Genomic DNA, 22,301 nt, shown 5'->3' on the forward strand with positions numbered 1-22,301 from the left:
TATGAGCCCAAACAGGATGTGTCATTTGCCGTTGATTGTAGAAACCAGCATGAGTCACTAGTCACCATTTTTATTTCAGCCGTTTGGCAAACACTGAACAGATAACCAAATTTTAAAACGTTTTTCTTGTCTACTTGTACATACAATGAAGGTGGCCTCCCATATGAGATGTCTTCAAATGTATGCTGGTAATTTCTATTGGTCAAACCGGATAAACCAAACAAAAAAAAAAAACAACTAAACAAAACGGCAATGGCAAAAACAGGTTTTCAGCGATCACTGTCATTATGTTGTACATTCTTTTAATGTCCATGATAATTAGGGTGTCATTAAATATATAATAACAATGTAAGTGTTTTCATCTTTGCTTCCATTTGTTTCAGCTGTAATTGCTAGCAATTAATGTCAACTGGCTTTTGTCTTTTGGCATTTTCTCTATTTGTGGGTACGTACACATTTTTTATTTATCAAAGCCGTGTCCTTTTACTCTCTACCAAAACAAAATAATGTGAAAAAATATAATCAAATAGGGGCAGTCTGAAGAATCTGGATCAAACCATCAAAACATATTCACTTTCAGTAGAACAGAATACCAACAGTAAGAATAATACTTTGTTGTAGCCATTAAAGACACTTTTGCAGATTCTTTATGTTCTTGTTGCTGTTACAGATAGTTTGATATTCCCCAAGAAAAATAGTATTTAAGGTAACATTATGCACTTTGCAGTCAAAACATAATCACACAATAAAGTCATATCTTTAACCACATAAATAAAAAAACCGAACCCGTCACATTTTATAAATCATAGCTACACTGGATAAAGCTGGGAGTCCTCAGTCACCAGATACTAACATAGACTCTCAAAAACATTACAGACAAAATGTTACAAGCTAACAGCAGCATACTGTAATAGAGTGTACACTTTAAGTATCATATGTACAAAATGTTCTTTTAGAGGCGATGTGATAAAGCCACAAACACCCATAACAATCAAATAAATCTACAAAACTGATCTATACCTAGTACATGTAGAAGAGAAAATTGTTACTTTCTTCCAGCTGATATGTCTTTGTCCTTTGAGGATGCTCATAACTAATGTTCCAAGCTTTTAAATGAGCTTACATGGTTTATGAGTCATATCCCTTACAGTGTGCCAATGAAATGTGTTAGCTGTCCATTGGGACATATTATAGATGAACACTTTTAGATCAGTTTTCCTTTTGTTGAACTAAAGCAACTTAATTGGCCGGACAAATCAAAGCACAGTAATGCAGAGAACAATAAAACACTGTTCAGCACATTGGCAGTCCATTCAGTCAAATGTGCACACATTCCAAAGAAGTGAATTTATTCACATGGTTATTAGATCACAGAGTTCAACTCCAAAACATGAGTGTTACTAAGTGTGAATGTGACTCTTGAAGACACCAAATTGCCCCCACAAGGCATGGAAGGCAAATGAGCTGATATCTCAGCACCAGCTTTAGCAGGTCTATTTCCAACACAGCAACAGTCAGTCCTCAAATATTATCTGCTGCTGTCTATGATCTCAGTGCTCATATCGTGCTATGTCGCTCATTTCCATTTCGTCACACTTTGGCAAATGTCTAAATTAAAATGAGTTGAATCACTTCTTGAGATGCGAGGGTTGATTCATAGTCCCCAGATCCTACAAAAGCTGGTAACCTTCAAGCAGAAATGCTATTGGTGTTAAAGCAAAGGCTAGTGCGAGCAGCATACTTGTCGGGTGTAAGCAGGTGAGTTCAGCTGCTGGGCTTCTTGCAATGGCATTTGAGTCACTGGACTCATCCAGTTGATGGTTCTGAGAGAGAAGACCATAGTGTTAGTGTTGCATTGAGTAGGACATTGACAAAAAATGTATATATTGGGAATATTTCTTTTCTGTGGCTTTACCATGTAGCTAGTTTACCGTGTGTAGCTTCTATCAGTACAATCATGATAAGTTTTCTGATATCAATTACCTTAAAAGTCACATTACCACAGCCACATTTTGTTTACACTACATTGGCAAAAGCCGGTAGACGTCTCTGGGAATTATTAAATTCAGTTGACAGGTGCATGAAATCCAGCACATAACCACCAATTCTCTATAGACAAGTATTTCAGATTTAGATTGGGTTGTAAAGAGCTCAGTTACTCTGAAATATCTGCCCTGGTCAACTATAGGTGCAGTATAGTGAAGTGTAAGTGCCAAGGAGCAATAAGGAATTTAAGTGGTAGACCACCACATGTTTTTGTTAAGGAACATGATCGTGCCCATGAACCCAGCCTGGCATTTTCAGTTGTCACAGTCTTCTGCCAGGCCTGGGGGAACAGAGAGAGGAGCTCCTCCTTGTCCACTTCCGCACCTCGCAAATTTGATTAAAGTTTGAGCTACATTGGACGCAAACTGGGCTTGTGATACACAGATGAATCCTTGTCACTGAACATTTTCGTTTATTTTTCAACTGTTAAATGTTGAGCTCACTGAGCTCAGCTAATTTAAGGGATCCATATAAACATAATTGATGTCTTTGTAATATCAATTATCTTTTTGTAACTCTCAAATATCAATATCTTTATGGGCCTCATATATCCATCGTTGTTTGGGCTCTAATTGGACAACTTTAATGTAAAGCACAGAATGAAACTTACCACACATAGAGAAGTATCCACTGTTTGATTTGACACCAGTTTGTGGGCCTGGAGGGAAAAACATGAGAAAGAAAAGACAGTAGCATTAACTTTCAGTCATTTTTGATCTTGTTTGCCTGTCTTTCAAGATCAGAGATTATACCGCAGACTGCTTCTTTGACAAAATCATCATCATTTAGCCAGCCTCAGTGTAATGGAATGAAGACATAGTTTTGGCCGGGAAATTGAACTGTTGCTAAAGGAGGGGCCAGTCTCAGTCGTAAAGCAAGGTCAAGAAAAATCATTACTGCATCAAGCCAAGCTCCCACTGCCACAGTTGTGCAGCAAAATACACACAACATTAAGATTTATGATAATACCTACAGTGCCCACCAATTCCCACAGTTTAGACCCACATGGACCTCTTTGTATAATCACCCTCTTTGAACAAGAAGTGCTTGTGTGTGTGTCTGTGTGAGATCCCCTGTTTACATCAGCTCAAGGTTATGACAGTTTAGTACGTTGAAACTTTTCTCAGACTGCTCCAAACCTTTTCAACCACACATAAAAATACCCACACGCATTTGCACATACACACACACACACACACACACACAGCCCCACACACAAACAAATTCACACACACAGATACAGTACAGAGATGGAGCACAGAAAATGATAAAGTGACTCTATAGTGGTTTGGGAACATAATAAACACTACATGCGTTGGTTTTTAAGTAGAAAAGCATTCTATGATCCAGGATTCTGGAGAAAAATGATTAATTGCTCTATAGGAGGTCTTTCCTCCCAGAGGATATTTTTACTGGTGATAAATCATATTATCGCTATTAAAAGCCAATATGATAGATTGTCTCGGTTAAAGTATGTGATATCATCTCATTTAAAAATATAGCCCTATTTTATTTATCAGAGGAGAATAGCAAAGGTCTGAGGTGTGTTGGTGAAGCCAAAAAGTTCTAAAGGAGTGGAGTACCTATAAACACATTTCAACAAAACATGTGATTGATGATGTTAAATGTCAAAATGAGCACATTGAAGTGATTATCTACAACTGATTTTTTGCAAATGAGATTTATGTGCCAAACATGTCATAATGTTGACTAAAATGAGTTAGAGCTAAGAAAAAATGTGGGGGACTACAGTGTATGTCAAAGTATGACTTTGACATAGTGACATGACAAGAGTGTTACCACAGGGTCAGTGTAGTAGTTTCAGTTATATGGCACAAGTGTATTCAGGAATTGTAGATCTTAAAATTTCTACAATTTGCATCACAACTATGTGAACATCTGCTGAGGAAGACTGTAACATGATGAGAAGCTGCAGTAAAGCTACTGAAATGACATTGTTCAATCAATCAATCAATCTTTATTTATATAGTGCCAATTCACAACAGCGTTATCTCAAGACGCTTTACATAAAGAGCAGGTCTGGACCAAACTCTTTAATTAGAGAGAGACCCAACGATTCAGGAATTCAAAATTAAGGATTCAAGAATTCCCACATGAGCAGCATCAGAGCATCAACAATATATTGATATATTGTTGTCAGATTGTTTTGTCAAAAATGAACTTTATGATCTCTACCTCTGTGAAACTTGAGTTTTTTGTTGAGACACTGTCAGAGGAACTGTTTATTTGCAACTATGCTCGAACACAGCTTTTTCAAGTCAGTGATTTACATTCACGGCATTGTTTAGTGCAAGTGCAGGAGATACAGTCGGGAGATGTTGATTGAAGCTGTGTCTCATGCCTAAATCAACACTGATGTTTTTATTATTTAACCCTGAGCAGCTAAATTTCCTCAAAGCTAACAGAGATTTAAGTAAACATAAACCTCAGTCAAGGGAACAGAATTTGATACATGCTTACAATGATACTGTTTCCCTGCACACACACAGACACAGACACACTACCCCTCTGGGCCTTTTCTGATGTTACTGTGGCAACCAATTAGCTTTGACATGACAGCTTTGGAAACTCTGACTCCACACTGACATCTCATCTTTCTGCCCAGGAGGGGGGATTCTGTGCATGCCATCATAAAACCATCCCTGATCCATCAAGGTGACAGAGCCAGACGTCTGACACTCGGACAGAAGCTCTGAATAAATCTGTACCTGATGTTTAGGTCTCAATTTGGATTCGGGCACTTTCTGTCAGAAATTTTGAGAAGGTTCTGCTGTCTTGAGAATTTACAAGGACAAAAAGCTTGTTCATTTGTGTATGTGGCAGGATCTCATGTTTGTCCTTTCAGCTTCCCTTAAAAACAGCTTGGTAGAAGTTATTTTAGTGTAGACAAGAGGAAAAGCCATGAGCTGCAAACAAACTACTGCACTGAGATAAGCAGTTATAATGGAAATTGAAGGTACCTAATTACCAATGCAGTGGTGGCCTTTTGTTTTAGTCAGGAATTCTCCTTTGATGAGATCAGTGGTGATATACTGCTGCTAATTTCTTTAGATTAGTTTGTGTTTTTTACTTAAGGTATTTGGAGCTATAATGTAAAATGAAAAATACATTAGATAATTCAGTTAAATGGAGAAATCATTTTTCATACCTGCTCTCAGATGTCACAGAGACACATTTAGTTGGTGACTATTTCCAATTGTCAAAAATGCTGCAGTGCTCGTCTCTCCACTTTAATTTTTTCATTTCATGATACAGTTTTTTAATTTGAAACATAACGTCACTGTTGTACATGATAGAAAACGGATACAGCTTCCATCCAAACACAGAAACTCTACTTTTAAAATTTTACCTGTAAGGTCCCACAGATTTGATATATTGAGTCGCCATTAAGATCCAGTTTGGTCATGTCTGTCAGTGCATCCACTGCATTGTTTGTTCCCTCTTTCCCCCTCCGAGTGATGCTGGGCTCTAGTACTGTGGGTGGGATCGGTGGTTGGGGTTGCCAAACTCCAACATCAGTACCATTACCAAATGCCTGGATGGCGTTACCTGCAAGAATATAGGGTATAAATTAGTGGCATTCTCGATCCTGTTCATGCAAAAATCTGTTTTACTAGATGCTATACAATGAATTGGAATGTCACAAAGACAAATGAGCACAAGTGAGAAAACATCCATCCAATGTTATGACATTATACAGCAGAATGCTCTCTGAGTCCTGTTTTAGTAACATAGCCATTTAGTAGATGTCTTCTGCCCTTGCCTTTGAAATAAGCTCTAGCTGCATGATCCAAAACATTTTGTTAATGTCCAACTAAAAGCTTCCTATAATTGATACTTCAGATAATTGGGTAGGAAGAGAAATTACTTGACCTTTTCTCAAAAGCCTTTTTAAAAGCAGTGCTTGCCTTCAAAAGCTATGATTCACAAAACGTTACAAAAATGAACTTCATAACTGCCTGAAATAAAAAAGGCTAAGAAAACTAATTTATGCAGTGTCACTTCTTCATCATTAATTTGACATTTAATCTAAGATGCCTTTACATGAGCAAAATAGAAAGTGGACAAGACCTCCCTTTTTGTATTGATCCAGCCTTAATCACAGTAAAAACCAATCAGATGTATTAAAGTCATTGCAGTTCAATTAAACTTGCTCTGTATTGGAGATTTCAATGAGCAAATGACACTGAATACTACTCATACTCACATGAGTATAAAAACAAAAGAAATGCTTGAAAGATGTTTACTTATACAACAGAATCTGACCTCAAACAGTGAAGAATACAGGAAATTTATTTCCAAAGAATGACTTAAGTATGGGAACTCACGTAGGCATCGATTGTTGGTGAAAAACTCAGCAAATCTATCACAGTCCGGCTTGCTGTTCCCACTGCTGCTGCAGTCGCACCAGGGTGACAGGCTAATCCCAAGTGATCGCACATAATTGGGTGTCATTACCGTACCTGCAGCGTAAAAGAGAAGAAAACTATTGTTAGTCATTGCAACTGTAGTCCCATTATCATATTTGAAAGCCATTAACAGGATTCTTTTAGTTTAGTCACTTAGTTTGAAGGCTCTTCACACTGAAATTTTCACATAAACCACTGACTGTGAGCTTATTCAACATGATAGGCAACCTTTACCTACAAATTCTACACAACTTGCATTGAGTTACGAGGTACTTCATTGGAGAGCTGTGTTGTGATGTGTTACAATCATTCTGTTACAAAGGCTTCAACCCTCAATAGGGCTACGCTGCCAGAAGGGGTGGAACCCATTGAATCTACTCTTTGCCTTGACAATAACACAACAGACTGCTGCATCATGATAATAAGTCTTATACAGTATCCCCCTAATTACGTGGCATAGCCAGTGTCCCTGTCTGTTCAACAACATGCACCTTATTCAAAGAATTGCTGATGTCAACAGAGGCTGAGAAGTGTCTCCAGGACAGCTGTTTACCACCCATTGGGAGTTCACTTAATGGGCAGAAACTCAAGTGGATTTTTGCCTATGTTGTCATCTTGATGTATCTGAATAAAACGGTTCCCTTTTTAAAGGGAGAGTGGGGTTGAGTAGGCTCATATTTATTAACTGTGCAAGTGCAGGCAAATTTCTGTGTGCAGCGAAGGAGATGAGTGTTTAAGCCAAGGGGGGGACCATTAGAGGGTGTAACCTGTGCAAAGTAGAATCTGAATGGTGTAAATTAAAATGTCTGCCTGTTGAGTTTGCAATTGGTCACTATTGCCCCGCGTTCAAATATCATTACTAAAACTCAGTGAGGCCTCATTTTCCTTTCTACATAATGAAGGCTGCTGATGGTAGAAAAGACTCAACAAAACCAAACAAGTCCTATTTCTGTGCAGTGCTGTGATGTAGGAAATGTAATGCCATGTGCAGCCTACAGATTTGCGGTATACTGACTGTGATCTCAGCTGTCTAGTTGATCTGGTGCCTTAATCTGCTGCATGAGGATAAAGTTACTTGGCTTGCTAGCTGGCATCTTTAAATAAAGTGTTATACAGCTTATGGGTTACCATGCAAGTGTACAAAGAAGCAGTGCTTGTCCAAAATGTAACATAAAAATATAATGACATACTGGTCTTTTGTGGTCTGTGTTGTCATGTGTATTTGTGGTTATGGTTTTCAGATTCATGACAGATTTAGACATTAGTTAACAAAAAAACTGATGATTTTGTAGAGAAGTGTATTTGCTACAAATCATCTATATACGAGAATCAGAACTTTAATAAAAATGTAGGGGAGTAATGGTGTCCTGAGCAGAGAATGAAGTCACACTCCCTCTGTGTGTGTTGTAATCTGAGCTTCTCTGTCTTTGTGCTGGTGGTCACGCTGGCCTTGCATGCATGTGGGAGTAAGAGGTCTGAGCTCATTGGGACATTAACTTCTTTACTCTGAATAGATTTCATAGATTGTTGAGCAACAACATGGGCACAAAGAAAATATAATTAATCTGGTAAAATCTGACGGCAATTTTAAAATGCTTCAGACAATAACTTACCAATTAGGCCTGAGTAAGACAGCAGACAGTCGGCATAGTTCTCCCTCTGACAGCCGGATGTGGAATGAGCCTCTGGCTGACAGTTGCTGATGAAGTCTGCCAGCCTTGACCTTAAAACAGCAAAGATACAAATTATCTTTGACTATATCTCTATATTTTGAAAACTTTTAACCGTTGACCCGCGTAATGTATATTTAATCTTTTCCAATCTACTGAAATGTACATACAATGAAACATCTGTGATCACAGCTCATGGGATGGAGGGGAGGATGAGCGCAGCAGTATCTGTCATCTAGCCAGTCCAGCCCAGTAGGGTCAAAAAGTTAATCCAATATTACCCTAAAGAGTGCTGTTGAGGCAGCTGGGTCAAGGATCAAGCATCTGAAGTACCCTTGTCAATATTTTAAAAATATTGGACCAATACTGACGAAGAGATAAGTGGGATCAAAACATGTGAATCAATCAGGCAGAAGCTTGTCGAAACCTGTCACAAACAGGATTACTGCCAGGAAAAATTTGAGAGAGTTTTGTCCCGTGAATGTGGTTAATGATTGTACACTAGATTAGACCATGTTTGGCACATAGATGAAGAGTAGACCTGGAGAAGAATAACATCCCATAAATCATCAGTAATTTCTTTGCCTATATCCTGCTGCCATAACTTTTGACAGCTAACAATGAGGAATTCTTAAGAGAAAGAATTGTCTCATATACAGTGCTAAGGGGACTCACCAGACTGGCAATTTTCAGGCAATTAACATTATAAATGTTCAGTTTTCAGTTCACACTTTGCACTAGAACAGTATTATCTCTTAAAATAGACCATCGAAATGACTGCTGAAGCTCTCTGCATGGGTAATAGTCGTTTTTTTCATTGCAAAGACATAAGAGGAGTCATCTTGGTTGTGAAACAATTGTATCCTGCTGCAAAACAATTATTTTCCAATGTAGAATCAAAGAATTGTGTAAAGAACCTTAGACTGCGTATTTGAGAAACTGGAAAAAATGAAGTCTACCTCTGTGCCTTCTTACCGGCAGATGTAATTGGTCTTGCATGTGTTTTGCAGAGCCAGACAGTTAGGCTTGTCTTTATCCTCATAGGAGCAGACGGGTACAATTGTCTGTCGTCGGCGCTCTGCACACGCTGTCTGATCCCCGTTTGGACAGGAGCAAAACAGCATCCCATAGCTGTATTTAGTTGGAACCTTTATGTTGGCAGGAAAAAAAGAAAAACACATGGTGATGCTCATAAAACGTCCACTTCCTCCCAGTTGTCTATTGATACCTGCTTACTTCATCTAAAGAAACATTCTGAATCTCCAATGCTTCGACCTGTACCAGAATAGTTGAGTCATGACAAAGTGTGAACATAGAGACATAAGTAGCTTTTAGAGGATTTACGTGTTAGGATGAGTAACTGATAAGTAAGAGGTTAGATTCAAAGTCAATTTAATGTGAAGTTGCAACTTAAAATTGCATTTTTCCTTGAACATTTCATGCCTGGTTTGGATGCAGCAACTACAAAATCAAACATTCAAAAAAGCTGCAAAAAGCTCTCAAAATGAACACTCTTCATTACCTTGTCAAAGAACTGACGTAGGGCCTTGTGGCACTTGCGCTTGTTGCAGACCTCAGAAGCAGAAACCCTGCTAGTACAGGGGTTGATGTAAGCTGAGCGGTATTTCTTACATGTATCATTGAGGTTACAGGCCTTGGCAGCATTCAGACAGTTGTTCTCCTTCGTGGATGCGGGCTCAGCTAAATCAGAGGAAAGACACATGATTTCATATTACATGTAAGAAGTAGTGCAGGTTACATTGTTTGATTTACGAATCATAAATGATCTGTTGTTGGTGAATTAGATGAGAGGAGAATTAAGTGAAAAAGAGAGAATGGCATCATGTAGGAACATTTTAAAGGAAAGTTACACTCATAATCCTCATTTCCGCCATCATTTTCACAATGTAATGTTTTTTTTTTTTTTTAATTATTCAGCATCTTTCAAAAACTCTTAAAATATGCCACATTTCTGTCCTCAGTCCTGAGGACGTTTGCCAGTATCTTTTAGGCACATTGGAAAATACTCTTTTATGTAATTAAGGAAAGTAAAAAAAAAAAAAGCTACTGTGTCACTGTCAACATGAATTATCAATATGACGGGAAGTAAACACTCACCCCAGAGTCATAGCCTGATCAAAGACGTACACAATGTAAGTCTAGAAATCTATTTATGTATTTAAACCTAGAATTGCATCATTTACTGTAAACTGTCTGTATGACATCTTTGAGCCTTGTTGAACTTAATCATGATTGTATTTGCAACACAACATTAAATAAACTACGTGGATATCGAGATGCTTTACAGATTCATCATGAATTATCGCACCAATTTGTTGCTCCAGTTGCTCTATTTGTTGCAATTGCTTTCTTACATGTTTGACCTCTAAATTCTCTGACTAAATTGTGTACTTCAGGTCCCCCTCTCAGACCTCATTAGGTCTGTCATTTATGGTCAAACCACTGTATGTGCAACAGAAAGCCACTTAGACCACACTGGTCTCTCATAGCTTCGAATTATGTGAATGCTCAAACCCTTTAGACTCAAAGCATTACCAAAATGTTCTCGACTCATATTAGTACACCCCATGGCATTTGTGTGACTTGTCACATCTGAGGGTGATTTTCTTGTTCTCTGCTTTACAGGAAACAGAAATGTACGTCTTTAAGATATACACACCTGCTAAGACACAATGCAGTTGCCCTACTTTGAGTTACGTAAACCATTTCTCCCATCTTTCCTTCATCACAGCAAAAGCACTATATGGCCAACACATCTCACATCTCATTTTTCTCATTTGTTGTAGTTAAAGTCCTTCCTGCTTGACTGACTTCTGTAACACAAACTGTATCCTCAGCCGTGGCATGGAAGAGTGAATTCTGTAATTCTGCCTTTTGAGGTGGAATTGAAGCTCACTGCACTGTTTCATGCACCACAGAGTGAGCCATGATTAAATCTGAATACATTCTTGAACCTTGGGTTAATCACATATTACAAAACCCATTACTTACATCTGACAAGTGCCTAGAGATGTGGGCTGTGATCCTTTAGTAGCTGTTTGTAGCTCTTGGACCATAGGTGTGACAGTTTTACCTCAATTAGTTACCCAAAGGGAAATGCTTACCTTCGTTTTTTTTCACTTTTTAAAAAGTTCATACTTCGAGGACTTGGATTAAAATATGGCTGTATATGTGTGTGTAGTGCTACATGCACTTAGTGTGAGTAATAAAGTTAAAGCTGTAGGTCATAGCGTGACTCCTTATAGACTCAACAGCCCAAGGCAGGAAAAAACCTTTTCTATCTGGAGCATTTTTGCATTTAATAAGCTAATTTTAGGGTCATATTTTCTGTTTCAGGAATAATTTAAGTGCAAACCAAGTTTCACTGTTTTTATGACCACTGTCAAGTTCATGGGAAGATCACGACATTGTCATTATAGTGATGTTCACCAACTACTAATCAAAAGTGAAAAGCATCATGTCCTCAGACAGTGACACGCTTATCAGAAAGGTGCTTCTGTTATGCTATTAAGTCACTTGACATTGGTGATGAGTTGTATAAAGAAGGTGAATGTGTTGCACATGTTCAATATTATTTTTTGTCTGTGCTTTGTTCTGTGCTGTTTGCTTGATTTAGTGTGTTGCACAATGGTTGTAATCATTAGAAAGGAATTTCTGATGGCTCATACTGTCTTATTGTTTCTGTCATTGTGTTGCTCTATAAAATTCAAAGAAATTCCCAACATATTTCAGTTCATCTCTAAGGAAAAAGCCAACCAACTACAAAAACCATTCATTCATTTAACCAAACATTATTCTTGTCTCGTCCATTAACCTTGCAGTGCATGACAAGAACAGCAATCCCATATGTCCACCCAAAATATCACACATCTTGTTAAAGCACCTACAGGCTTAAGAAAAAACAAGTCTCATTTAGCCTTATTAAGTTGCAAGCCCTGAGCAAGGCCACCATGTAAGCCATTGATGTAGACCAAATACCAAGCCAGTGTAGCAAACACTGGAATCTGACCCTTTGACCTCTAGTAGGTTCATTCAAAAGACCTCTTGAAAAACTATCTTCCAGGCAAGGTTTAGTATTTCGGAGATTTGTCTTCTGAGGTTTTAAAAGATAAAATGCTGAATATGAATCTCAAAGAGGCTAATTATGGTGTCCCAGGGGCCTTACGTTCACTAATACAGTGAATGTGCGAACCAAACTTCTCTATTGTGCAGCTGCCAAGATGTCCAGTGTTTGTAATGCTTTAACTTGTCAACCGCCAGTCAAGGTTTAGCAGTCTAAACATTTTGTAATATGTAATTACTGAAAACACTCTTTCAGATCAGTTACGTCTTTTCATTCATGTTTATTGATGCAGGCTTGGATGGATCAATAATGTCTTTGCACAGGACACACAGGACGAATAAAGAGCACCATCAGGATTTCCTGGACTGATGCCACCATTCAACATAGGGGTGGTGGGGTCAGAAGCAGCAGAACTGGTCCTAAAAGCTGATAGAAGAAGAATATGGCTAGAAATATGTGGTCATGGGATTGCACTTTTGTCTCTGTGTGACATTCAAATCCTCCCATATCTTACAAAAACAGATTATAGTAGTACAGTATTAGTGTGACCCTCAAACCAAACCACAAGAGCCAGCTGTGTGCATGGACATCTATAAGCAGCATGCATTTAAAACATCTGGATTAATATGTAGTTCAGTTACAACTATTGGCTCAGTCAGTGCGGCTGTCCAGCATTGTTGGGTCATACCACCGGGAACAAAGTCACAGTAGTGTTAGTTTAACTCTATTAATAAAAACACACTGATATTGAATAATTCATTTATTTAAATCCGATTAAATAACTTCTGTGTCAGAGGTTCTAGTTAAACATTCCCTGAAATGCTGTTAGAAATTCTTAATATTTTTCTCTTAAATTAATATTATTAGTCTTAAATTGTGTGTTAGACGATACCTATATTTTAAATATGAGATGAGACTATTTTGAGTTAAGTGTAATTGCAGCCAAAAGTGTCCATATCATGTATATTTGACCCTTTTGATGTTTTCTGGTCACATGATCTGTACTGATTCTAATGTTTTGTTTTTCATTTCCCTTAAAATTCACTATTCCAAATGCTGAGTACCGCAAAATAACTATATTGCAAAGTCTCTGTGTGTTCTGTCTAGATAATGGTCCAAAATCCTCCCTCACAATGTATCACTGCCTTGCTTAATCCTTCTAAATCTACCTCTCCACTTAGTGCCCTCTTTGTCATCTCACATAATGGAAAGAAAACAGCAATGGTCAGAGTCCAATCCGTCATCCTGCCTGCTATCAGGCTCCCTGCCAGCATCACTGTATCCACACCAGTGTCTCTGTATTTATGACCAGACACAAGACACATTTATTAGGTTCTCCCATTCAATTAGCAAAATCTCACTCAGTTCCTATCGCACCAGATATTTCTTTTCTTCAAGTAATCCTCTAGTCAGCCATTATATTCATTCAAACAGTAGTGCAGTACCCTCAGCAATGCTGATATCTTCCATATTATTCTGTATAATTCTGATAAAAGCTCACAAGGATTCTGATGTTGGACTGAGGGAATCATGTAAACCATAATCCCTCGATCCATGATTTATTGCCGAGACTGAAAAGCTTGCAGACAAGGCAATGATGATGGTGATTACAATATTTAGTGATAGTAACCTGAGAAAGTTTCTCAAATGTTCCTGTTCAAGATACATAGGGCACTACTGTGACTGCAGGGTACAGAGCGCAAAGCACTGTGGTCCACCTGTAGATCTAGTGCAAAGGCGCACTTTAGTTAGTCAGTTATCCACTCAGATCAAAGGGATGATATTCAGCTGGGCCAATTAAAAGTATAACGCTCTATGGACTGTCTTGCTATCAGCAGTTGCTCATTAATATTACTACTGGGGACACTTTACTTCCCTCTAGCTTCCTACTTCTAAACATTAGTAGGTAAAACCATGAAACTGTATTTTTATGCACCTGTATATCAATCTGAGAGATGTAAGGAGGGCCTGGAGCACTGACATATTTTTGAATTTTGAGATTGTGTGCCATTTTCATTGTACAGGAATATGCACAGAGTGATTTGCATGTAGATGAGGGTCCCTATGCAACAGCACACAGTATGAATGATTATGTGTTTGTGTACATACTATATATGTGTGTGTGGGTGGGGTTAACTCACATCAAATACTTCCATGCCTGACCGAAAACATTATCCTGTGTCACCTGCAGCCTACAGCGTTTTATTTCTTATCTCAAAGCCATGATTAGCCATTGCCTGCATCACTCATGGTTGCATATCCACTAGGCTCCCTGCACACAGCTTGTCATGGCTAAGCCATCAGGTACACTCATCTCAGTGAGGAATTTCTGCTCTCCAAGATGCTTTTATCAAGCCTTCATCTTCCAACAAGATTCATATCAGAGTGGCAGGGAATTCTGGGAGTAGGTTAGTCAGCATGTGAATGACTGTGTCTGTGTGTGTGTGTGTGTGTGTTCATGATTGATAATGGGTCTGATAGTATTTGATTTGCATGATGCGGCCAAATCAAAGTGTCAAAACAGAAAAGTAATACTCTGCTACACCTCAACATTTTCAGGCATGTGTCCTCAAGCCAGGAATACTTACAATATATCTTTTCACAGTAAACTACTCTCAGCACAGGCTGAAATTCCGGCTGTATTTAAGACACTGAAGTCTTAGACCAGCACATTGCATGGTAGCTTACCTGAGAACACTATAACCTGTGGGCTGGAGGAGCTGACCTGTTCTACCTACTGAGCCACAGCCACCCCTCGACACTAAGTGTGGTTGTACATCTAAGCAAATTACGAAATTATCTCAACCTCGTAGATTTGGAGATATTTGGGGGAATGTCTGACAAAAAGCACAGTTTATGCTTCCAATTTTAATGCAATCCGCAGTGATGTACATGAACTCCTGTCATGGAAGTTTCATGACATATGTTGATGTTGGGAGAAGGGCCTTTTACTATTGTGATTTCATTTTACAGTAGTTTTATGTAAGTAATTTTCTTCTGTTGCGTTATGGGGGCATAACAACACTGCAAAGCAATACTTCTGCAATACTTTAAATGTGGTTTGTCAGGTTGGAGGTGGTCATTCAATATATTAGATTACATTTTATTTTACACATGTTATTGTGTCCAACCCCCTGTTGTTTTCCCCTGTGTGCACACATCTACAGGTGCTCTATGCAGTGCTCAGATATCACCTGTTATGTAAAACAAACGTATTATGTTCTCTAATGAAGAAGAACCCCTCTAAAGTATATTTGCTAATAAAAAAGACAAAGTTTTATTAGTTTCACTTTATGGCACTGGATGTTTAAGTTGTAATATGTGATTACGCAGCATCTAAGTGAATTTCTTATCCGCAACTTGTGTCTATTATTGGGTTTTGAGCTCCCCTGGTTAACTCAGTTGGAATAAATTGCGTTATTCTGCGGTTACAGAGGGGCAGAGCGAAAACAAAGGAGAAGTGTGTGAAAGAAATTGGCTTCAGATTATTCGCTGATACGATTGAAAGCACTCTTGTGTAAAAAGGATCAGCAGATTGAAAGTGTTTCTTCTACCGACGGCCACTCTGATGTTCAGCTGGAGTAGTTTGCTCACATATATGCACAGTTCACAGGCAGGCCAGGCCAGTGGCAGAGGACAAAGACTACAGAGAATTAATCTGTTGCTTCAGGCAACTAGACCCACTGAATTATTCTTGAGGTCTTTGCAAAGGAAAATCATCACACCAAACTTCATTTCTTGTTCACCGACTTGATTCTCCGCAGGACTACTGATGAGCCATGAGGACGGACTGGGAGGAGAGAGGAATGATACTGGGCTCTGTGGTAGGGCCTGTGGTGGGGCTGCTTACATGTAAATTGAGGAACTGGCTGGAGGGCTTTTTTGGAAACTTGTGAAGTTTGTCACTCTGAAAACATTTATGCAGTTGAGAAAATGTGCTCCAGTTTATAGCATCATGGGAAGATGAGTGACTGGAGTACAAGACAAGTGCCTGCATTGAGACGTGGCTTTATTCATTAAGACTGTAACACTGATTTACACTGACGTACTCCTAACCATTAATATATACTGTCTTACTACTTTTATTTCGAAAGAGATGGAATGAAAACATACTAACATCCAGTATAAAATGGCTGAATGTATTATCTTACTCATTTGTATGTACGGTATGTGCTACTCCAAAAATTGTATGAGGGTGTAATCGTATACCACTGCTGTCACACTTCCTGAAGAAAGGCAGAATCAGTTCATCTCTAAAAAGTATCATACTTATAATGGTTTGGGAATGTGATTGTACAAGATATACCCTGCAGGAAGCCTTACTTTTTTTTAAGTTTTGCTATGGGATTATAAAGAAGTGGAACCAAAAAACGGCGGCTACATCTGAAATCTCTTAAAGTTGTCTTTAGCTCAAGACATTGGGTTTTACTTGTTTATCGCCTCGAGTACCCCAGTAAATTATTTTTAAAGACATAAACATAACGTGTTGTATAGAAGTTCTGTTTTTCCTTTAAGGGCAGTTCTGTAGTCCCATTGTTCCCTCGCCCTGCACAACAGCATTGAGTTACATTTTTAAAAGGCACTTGTTCATTGATTTAGAAATGGAGCAGCATTTCATTTCAGTTGTTCTGGGAGACTGTATTCTACCAGTTATTGGCTTGGATATCATGCCTTTCGGTTTGAATTAATAATGTTATGAATGCATCATAAATTAAGCTTCTGCAGAAACCAGAAATGAAGAAAACTGAGTAGAACTAAAAACAGGGAGGAGTCATACTAGAAGTGTAGCGTGAGGATGGGGAAACTAATTAAAGTGTGTTTTACTGGTTTGGCTCACCGTGGATAGCAATGTCAGTTTGACGGTCGATCGACTTCTTGGGCCCGACTGAAATCTCTGATATTGCTGGTGTGTGTATATATATTATTTTTGGATACCAACATTCATGGTCTCCAGAGGATGACTCCTGAGTTTGGTGATCTCCTGACTTTACCCCTTACACCACTGCCATGTTGATATTTTTTCAGTTTGAGTGAAATATCTCGCAATTACTGGGTTGTTCACCATAAGATTTGGTATAGATGTTCATGGTCCCTGGAAGATGAACCCTAATAACTCCCGTGATCATTAACATTTCCTCCAGATCTCCTCGCGGGTCAAAGTTTACACTCATCCTGTTCAAATATCTCAACATCTCAACTTCTGAGACGATGATTTGTAATGACTTTGGTGATCCCCTGACATTTCCTCAAGTGCCACTACGAGGTTGGCATGTGGGTTTGAGTCAAATCCCTCAACAACTGTGAGATGGATTACCTTGAAATTTGGTACAGACATTCGTGACCCCCTCTGGATGAATTTCAAACACTTTGGTAGCCCATGATTTTTCATCTAGTGCCATCTTTAGTTAAAAATGTGTCCAATACTTTAGTTTATGACAGAATACCTGAAAAACTAACTAGTTTTAACTGTAGTTTGTATTTAGTGCTAGTTAGCAAATATTAGCATGCTAAATTAAGACGATGAACACAGTGGACATATCTCCTTAACATGAGCATGTCAGCATGGTCATTGTGAACATGTTAGCTTACTGCCGTTAGCATGTAGCTCAAAATACTGCTGTGCCTCAGTACAGCATCAAAGAGCTCCTAGCGTGGCTGCACACTTGTTGATTTCTTGTTTCTTGATATTTATGTTTAGTCATTTATATAATATGAGAAGACTTGGCAAAACATGTTCATGTAAAGCTGTTACATAAAATCCTAGATCAAAAACGGGATGGGAGGAAGTGTTAAGAGGTCAGAAGGTAAGAGATCTGTTTATTTCATAGCCATCATGCTTTATAAAATGTAATTTCCTGAAATTTACTTAGAATAAAAATGGATTAAATGTATATAATGACAAACATTGATTTTCAACTGTTTAAAGTAGTGGGCATCATGTCTCAGCAGCTGACCCATGGGATATGGTATTGCTCATTCTTTGCTGGCTCACATGTGCATTATTTTACACTGTGGATTGCCCGAGGCTTGGCTTAGTTGCAGACAGGAATGAGGTCACTTATGGCAAATGGATTCCTGATATCTAACCCATTAAGTGATTTATTTTTTTCTAGAGCCCCCTTTGGCTGTTGACGCACTGCTATATATTAAACTAGCTACTCAGCTCCAGCTCCATCTCTGCATCCTGATTTATGTTGCTCACATACTCGTACACACGTTGGTGACTTCTTATAATATTACAGAGCCTAAAAATGATAAAAAGCACAAGTTAAACTGCCATATCTTCCATATCCTAAGTCACTGACTTTGACAGAAGAGCACATTAGCAGCAGATCAGATTTTTAAATATATCTTCATCAAGATTAAACCATGTTACATTTGTTCAATGGGATCTGCTCTCTCATCTAAGCTACATTGAGCAAATGATTTTGTAGTTAAAAAAATGACCCGGACATCTCAAGCTTCTTTTTCTCCCTGGTCATTTAATAATCCCTGTTTTGTTTTTTTTTTATAAGAAGTCCTATTATCTGAAAGCCTCATGAATCCTTAACCACTTTTCCAATTTCAATTTTCTTCCAATTCTTCTTAGTCTCGCATTGCTAGACCAATCTCTGCTCAACATTTACACTATTCCAGCGCAGGAGAGAAATCCAAATTCCAATAAATTTTTCGTTACTCTCCTTTTGAAATACAGTTAACCATTATGTCATCCCATGTGGAGCAGAACCACTGTGATACGCTAAGTGGATTCAATCACAGCCAGAGCCAGAGAGAGAGAGAGCGAGAGAGAGCCAGAGTGGGGGAGAGGGAATCAAATGACTTTTTTCACTGAAATGGTAGCTGGCCGGTGCAGCAGACGCCCTCCTCCAGCCAGAAAGCCCAACTGAAGAGTGCCAGAGAGTGCTGCACTTGTCACACACACAGCTCTTGTTCTACCAGTGCCATTGAATGCAGACAGATGGTTAATTGCTCCTCTGTGTGTGTGTGTGTGTGTGTGTGTGTGTGTGTGTGAGTGAATTCAGCAGATCTACATATTGGCCTGCCTAGGTGTGTGTGTGTGTGTGCTAGGTGTGTCCACCAGCACTTTATTGACATTTGAGGACAAGTGTGGCATTTAGATTCATAGCAACAAACAGTGAGCAACATTTCTATTCCAGCTTCTTTTTATTTAAAGAAATCCAGACATCCAGCCCCCCCCCTAAGCTCCTGTAGCTCAAGCAACACAGGCTCTACTCTAAAAGGATGATTAATTCAAAACTAGCACATAAATACTACTTGCAGCATTAGTACTGTGACAGTGGGAAAAACACGCAGACCTCTCATCATTGCTTTGAGAGCTGAAAGTGAAATATACTAAATTACTCTGCTTTGTGTACGGTGGGTCACAGTGGCAGATAAAAGCTTTTGTGACGAATAATGGGCGTTGAAAGCTGCAGCCTGAAACCAGACAGCAATAGAAAAGAGTGGTTGTCAAATAGTGACAGATTTGTAGCACTGATGTGGTGATTTAAGCTGGATTTAAAGCACAACTGGAAAAAAAAAACAGCTCCGTGTATACAGTCACTTATCTATACACAATGTCCACGCTTAAACCTGAGGAATGTCAGCTACGCAGAAGCAGCATCTTACCAGCTATGATGGGGGCCAAGCGGAAGATATCCGAGAGCCGGCTATTGACTGGTTCATACGGAGAGTATTCCAGCAAATCATTACCTGCATGGGAAAGAAAATGTCAACAATTAGTGTTTGAGTATTTTCCAACATATCTATATGGTGAGGGTGGATGTTATTGGATACTCTTTAAAATGATGATGTCAATGACTTGTTAACTGCTCATATTTTTACATATATGATGGCTTGTTTTGGAAATGTAAATATGTTGACATGTAAGTACACAACAGAACTAATGAAGAAGATGTCCTCAGGCTCATGTTGTCACAAATACACTTATCTCTGTCTCACATATGCATATACATTTACACTGCTTAACAGGTTGCGTCATTACATGCATCACTGTAATGAATGTGCAATTAGCATGCATTTATTTCCAAAATCACATTTTCAGCCCAGATTCATATGAAGACCGTAGACTGCTGACTGTTGCCAACTGCCGTCTGACTGATTTACAGGAACGGGAGGTTTAAGATGAGGATGGGATTGAAAGTAGCTCAGTATGAAAGTAATTACTTAACTGAAATCCAAATTAAACTTGAGTATGTCCCCATTAAGGTACTTTAGTCTTCTACTCCACTACATTTCAGATGAACATGTACTTTTTACTCCACTGCATTTATCTGACCATTTCTTTGCAGTTTCAGATTTCACACAGGCAGCATACACTATGATGACCTTACAACACAGTGCTTTATTACAGATTAAACTACCCACCTGTAGTAAAAGACCTTCAGAAGCTAAAACATTGAAATATTGGCTTATAGACAGTAATGCATTAGTGATAATTAAACAATGACAGGGGTGTGCTATTTACAGTATGCTTTCCTAATGCTATTTATGTACTTCCCTAATGATAACTTTGGATCTGAATCCTTTTTACAACACAATAGTACTTTGACAATGATCTTACTAACCAATCAAATACTTAATAGTTTCCTGTGAATGAGGGCATACCCTGTAAACTCTGAAATATGCTCCAAAAGATCCGGAGGCAGTTCTTCTCCTTCTTCATGCCTCTCCTACACCTGCAGTTATAGAGGGGGCTCTGCTTCATGGCATCTATGGCGTTGCGGCACTCGCCCTGCGCCTCGGTACCAGTGACCGCACTGAAGTTGCTCTCCCTCCCCGCCACACACTGCCTCATGGTCCGGTACTTGGTGCTGCAGCTGTACTCCTTTAGACATTGCTCACTGGCCTTTACGCAGTCCAGGCGGACGGAGCGGGAGGGTGAGCCGCTGTCGCCCCTCAAGGTGAACACCGAGTCTGGGAGTCACAAGAGGGAAGTCATGTCAACTAATTTGTCGGCACACACAAGAGGCTCACCGATCAGTCATTTCACCAGATTTAACTGGAGAGTACCTGCTGCTGAATTACACACAAAGATGCGCTGAGGATTAGACAAACTTTCTGGACCCTGAATGCTCAGCAATCGGATTAGATCCAGCAAATTAAGGAGAGGAATGTGCCTCATTCCTCACTGCCTTTGTTTACTCCCAATTATGTAAGGATCAGGCGCAGTTTTAAAGCCTCAATCAGCATATATTATTGCCTAAACACATGGATTCAACAGATGAATGCGTCACTTACCCAGGAAGGACAATATAATGACAAAAGTTGCTAAAATCATTGCGCTTTAGGAGACTTCGTGTGTAATCTTTAAAGAGGTGTTTCTGGGGATCCAAAGACCACGTCAAGCCAACTTGTCAGACAGATCCGAGTCCAAGTGACGACGCATCCTGTAGATCCAAAGAGTGAGAATCCCAACTCCCGACCTGAGTCCGGCAGCTAAAACCACATCATCGTGCGCAGCTGCCGGAGTTCGGCACGAGTAAAAGCACAAGTGAGACACGGAGAGACGCGCCGACGGTGGACCATCTCCACTCCACTGCGCTCCACTTGATCCGACCCAGGAGGGGAGCTGCCGGTGGGTCTGAGGACAAAAACTTTACAACTGCAAAAGAATCACATCAAAGCTGTAAAGCAGCTACTTCATGGGGGATTTCATTAACTTTAACTGGACGTCGGACCAAAAGAAATGTTGCAATCATACATCCCAAAAGCTGGAGGAAGAAAAAATACATCCCGTGGAGCAGGTGGAGAGACGCACCCACGCCGTTTGGTCCGGACGGTTCATCACTCTGACGAAAAACTGAGACGCTCGAGAGGCGTCGAGCGAGGGCGTGACGTCATGTGGCTATGCGCACAATGACCGTAATAAAAACTCCTTTAACAGCGTCAATTTACATCAAACTGCTGAGACAGTCACAACAAATTGATGGCCGGAGGCAGGCAGGTTTCACGCGTTAGAACATCTCAGTTGCCGCCTTAAGTCTGTGGAAAATCAACATTTATAATAGCTCATTATGTATTTATATAACCCGTAGGCCTGCCCAACAC

The 22,301-nt window shown here is 39.3% G+C and overlaps 1 protein-coding gene across 1 annotated transcript; it reads right to left on the bottom strand.

Annotated features, from left to right (window-relative positions):
• Nucleotides 1-257: 257 nt before the first annotated feature.
• Nucleotides 258-21,911, bottom strand: gfra1b (gdnf family receptor alpha 1b). The gene is made up of 10 exons (XM_070851649.1): nucleotides 21,492-21,911; nucleotides 20,859-21,167; nucleotides 19,860-19,943; nucleotides 9,669-9,847; nucleotides 9,122-9,294; nucleotides 8,090-8,199; nucleotides 6,396-6,530; nucleotides 5,417-5,616; nucleotides 2,657-2,704; nucleotides 258-1,823 (listed from the first exon to the last, which is right to left on the bottom strand). Exons 1-10 carry the CDS (start codon nucleotides 21,529-21,531, stop codon nucleotides 1,671-1,673), a joined length of 1,431 nt encoding a protein of 476 aa, XP_070707750.1. The 5' UTR covers nucleotides 21,532-21,911; the 3' UTR covers nucleotides 258-1,670.
• Nucleotides 21,912-22,301: the final 390 nt, after the last annotated feature.

Source organism: Pempheris klunzingeri, chromosome 20 (assembly GCF_042242105.1).
Source record: "Pempheris klunzingeri isolate RE-2024b chromosome 20, fPemKlu1.hap1, whole genome shotgun sequence".
Classification (NCBI taxonomy): Eukaryota; Metazoa; Chordata; class Actinopteri; order Acropomatiformes; family Pempheridae; genus Pempheris; species Pempheris klunzingeri.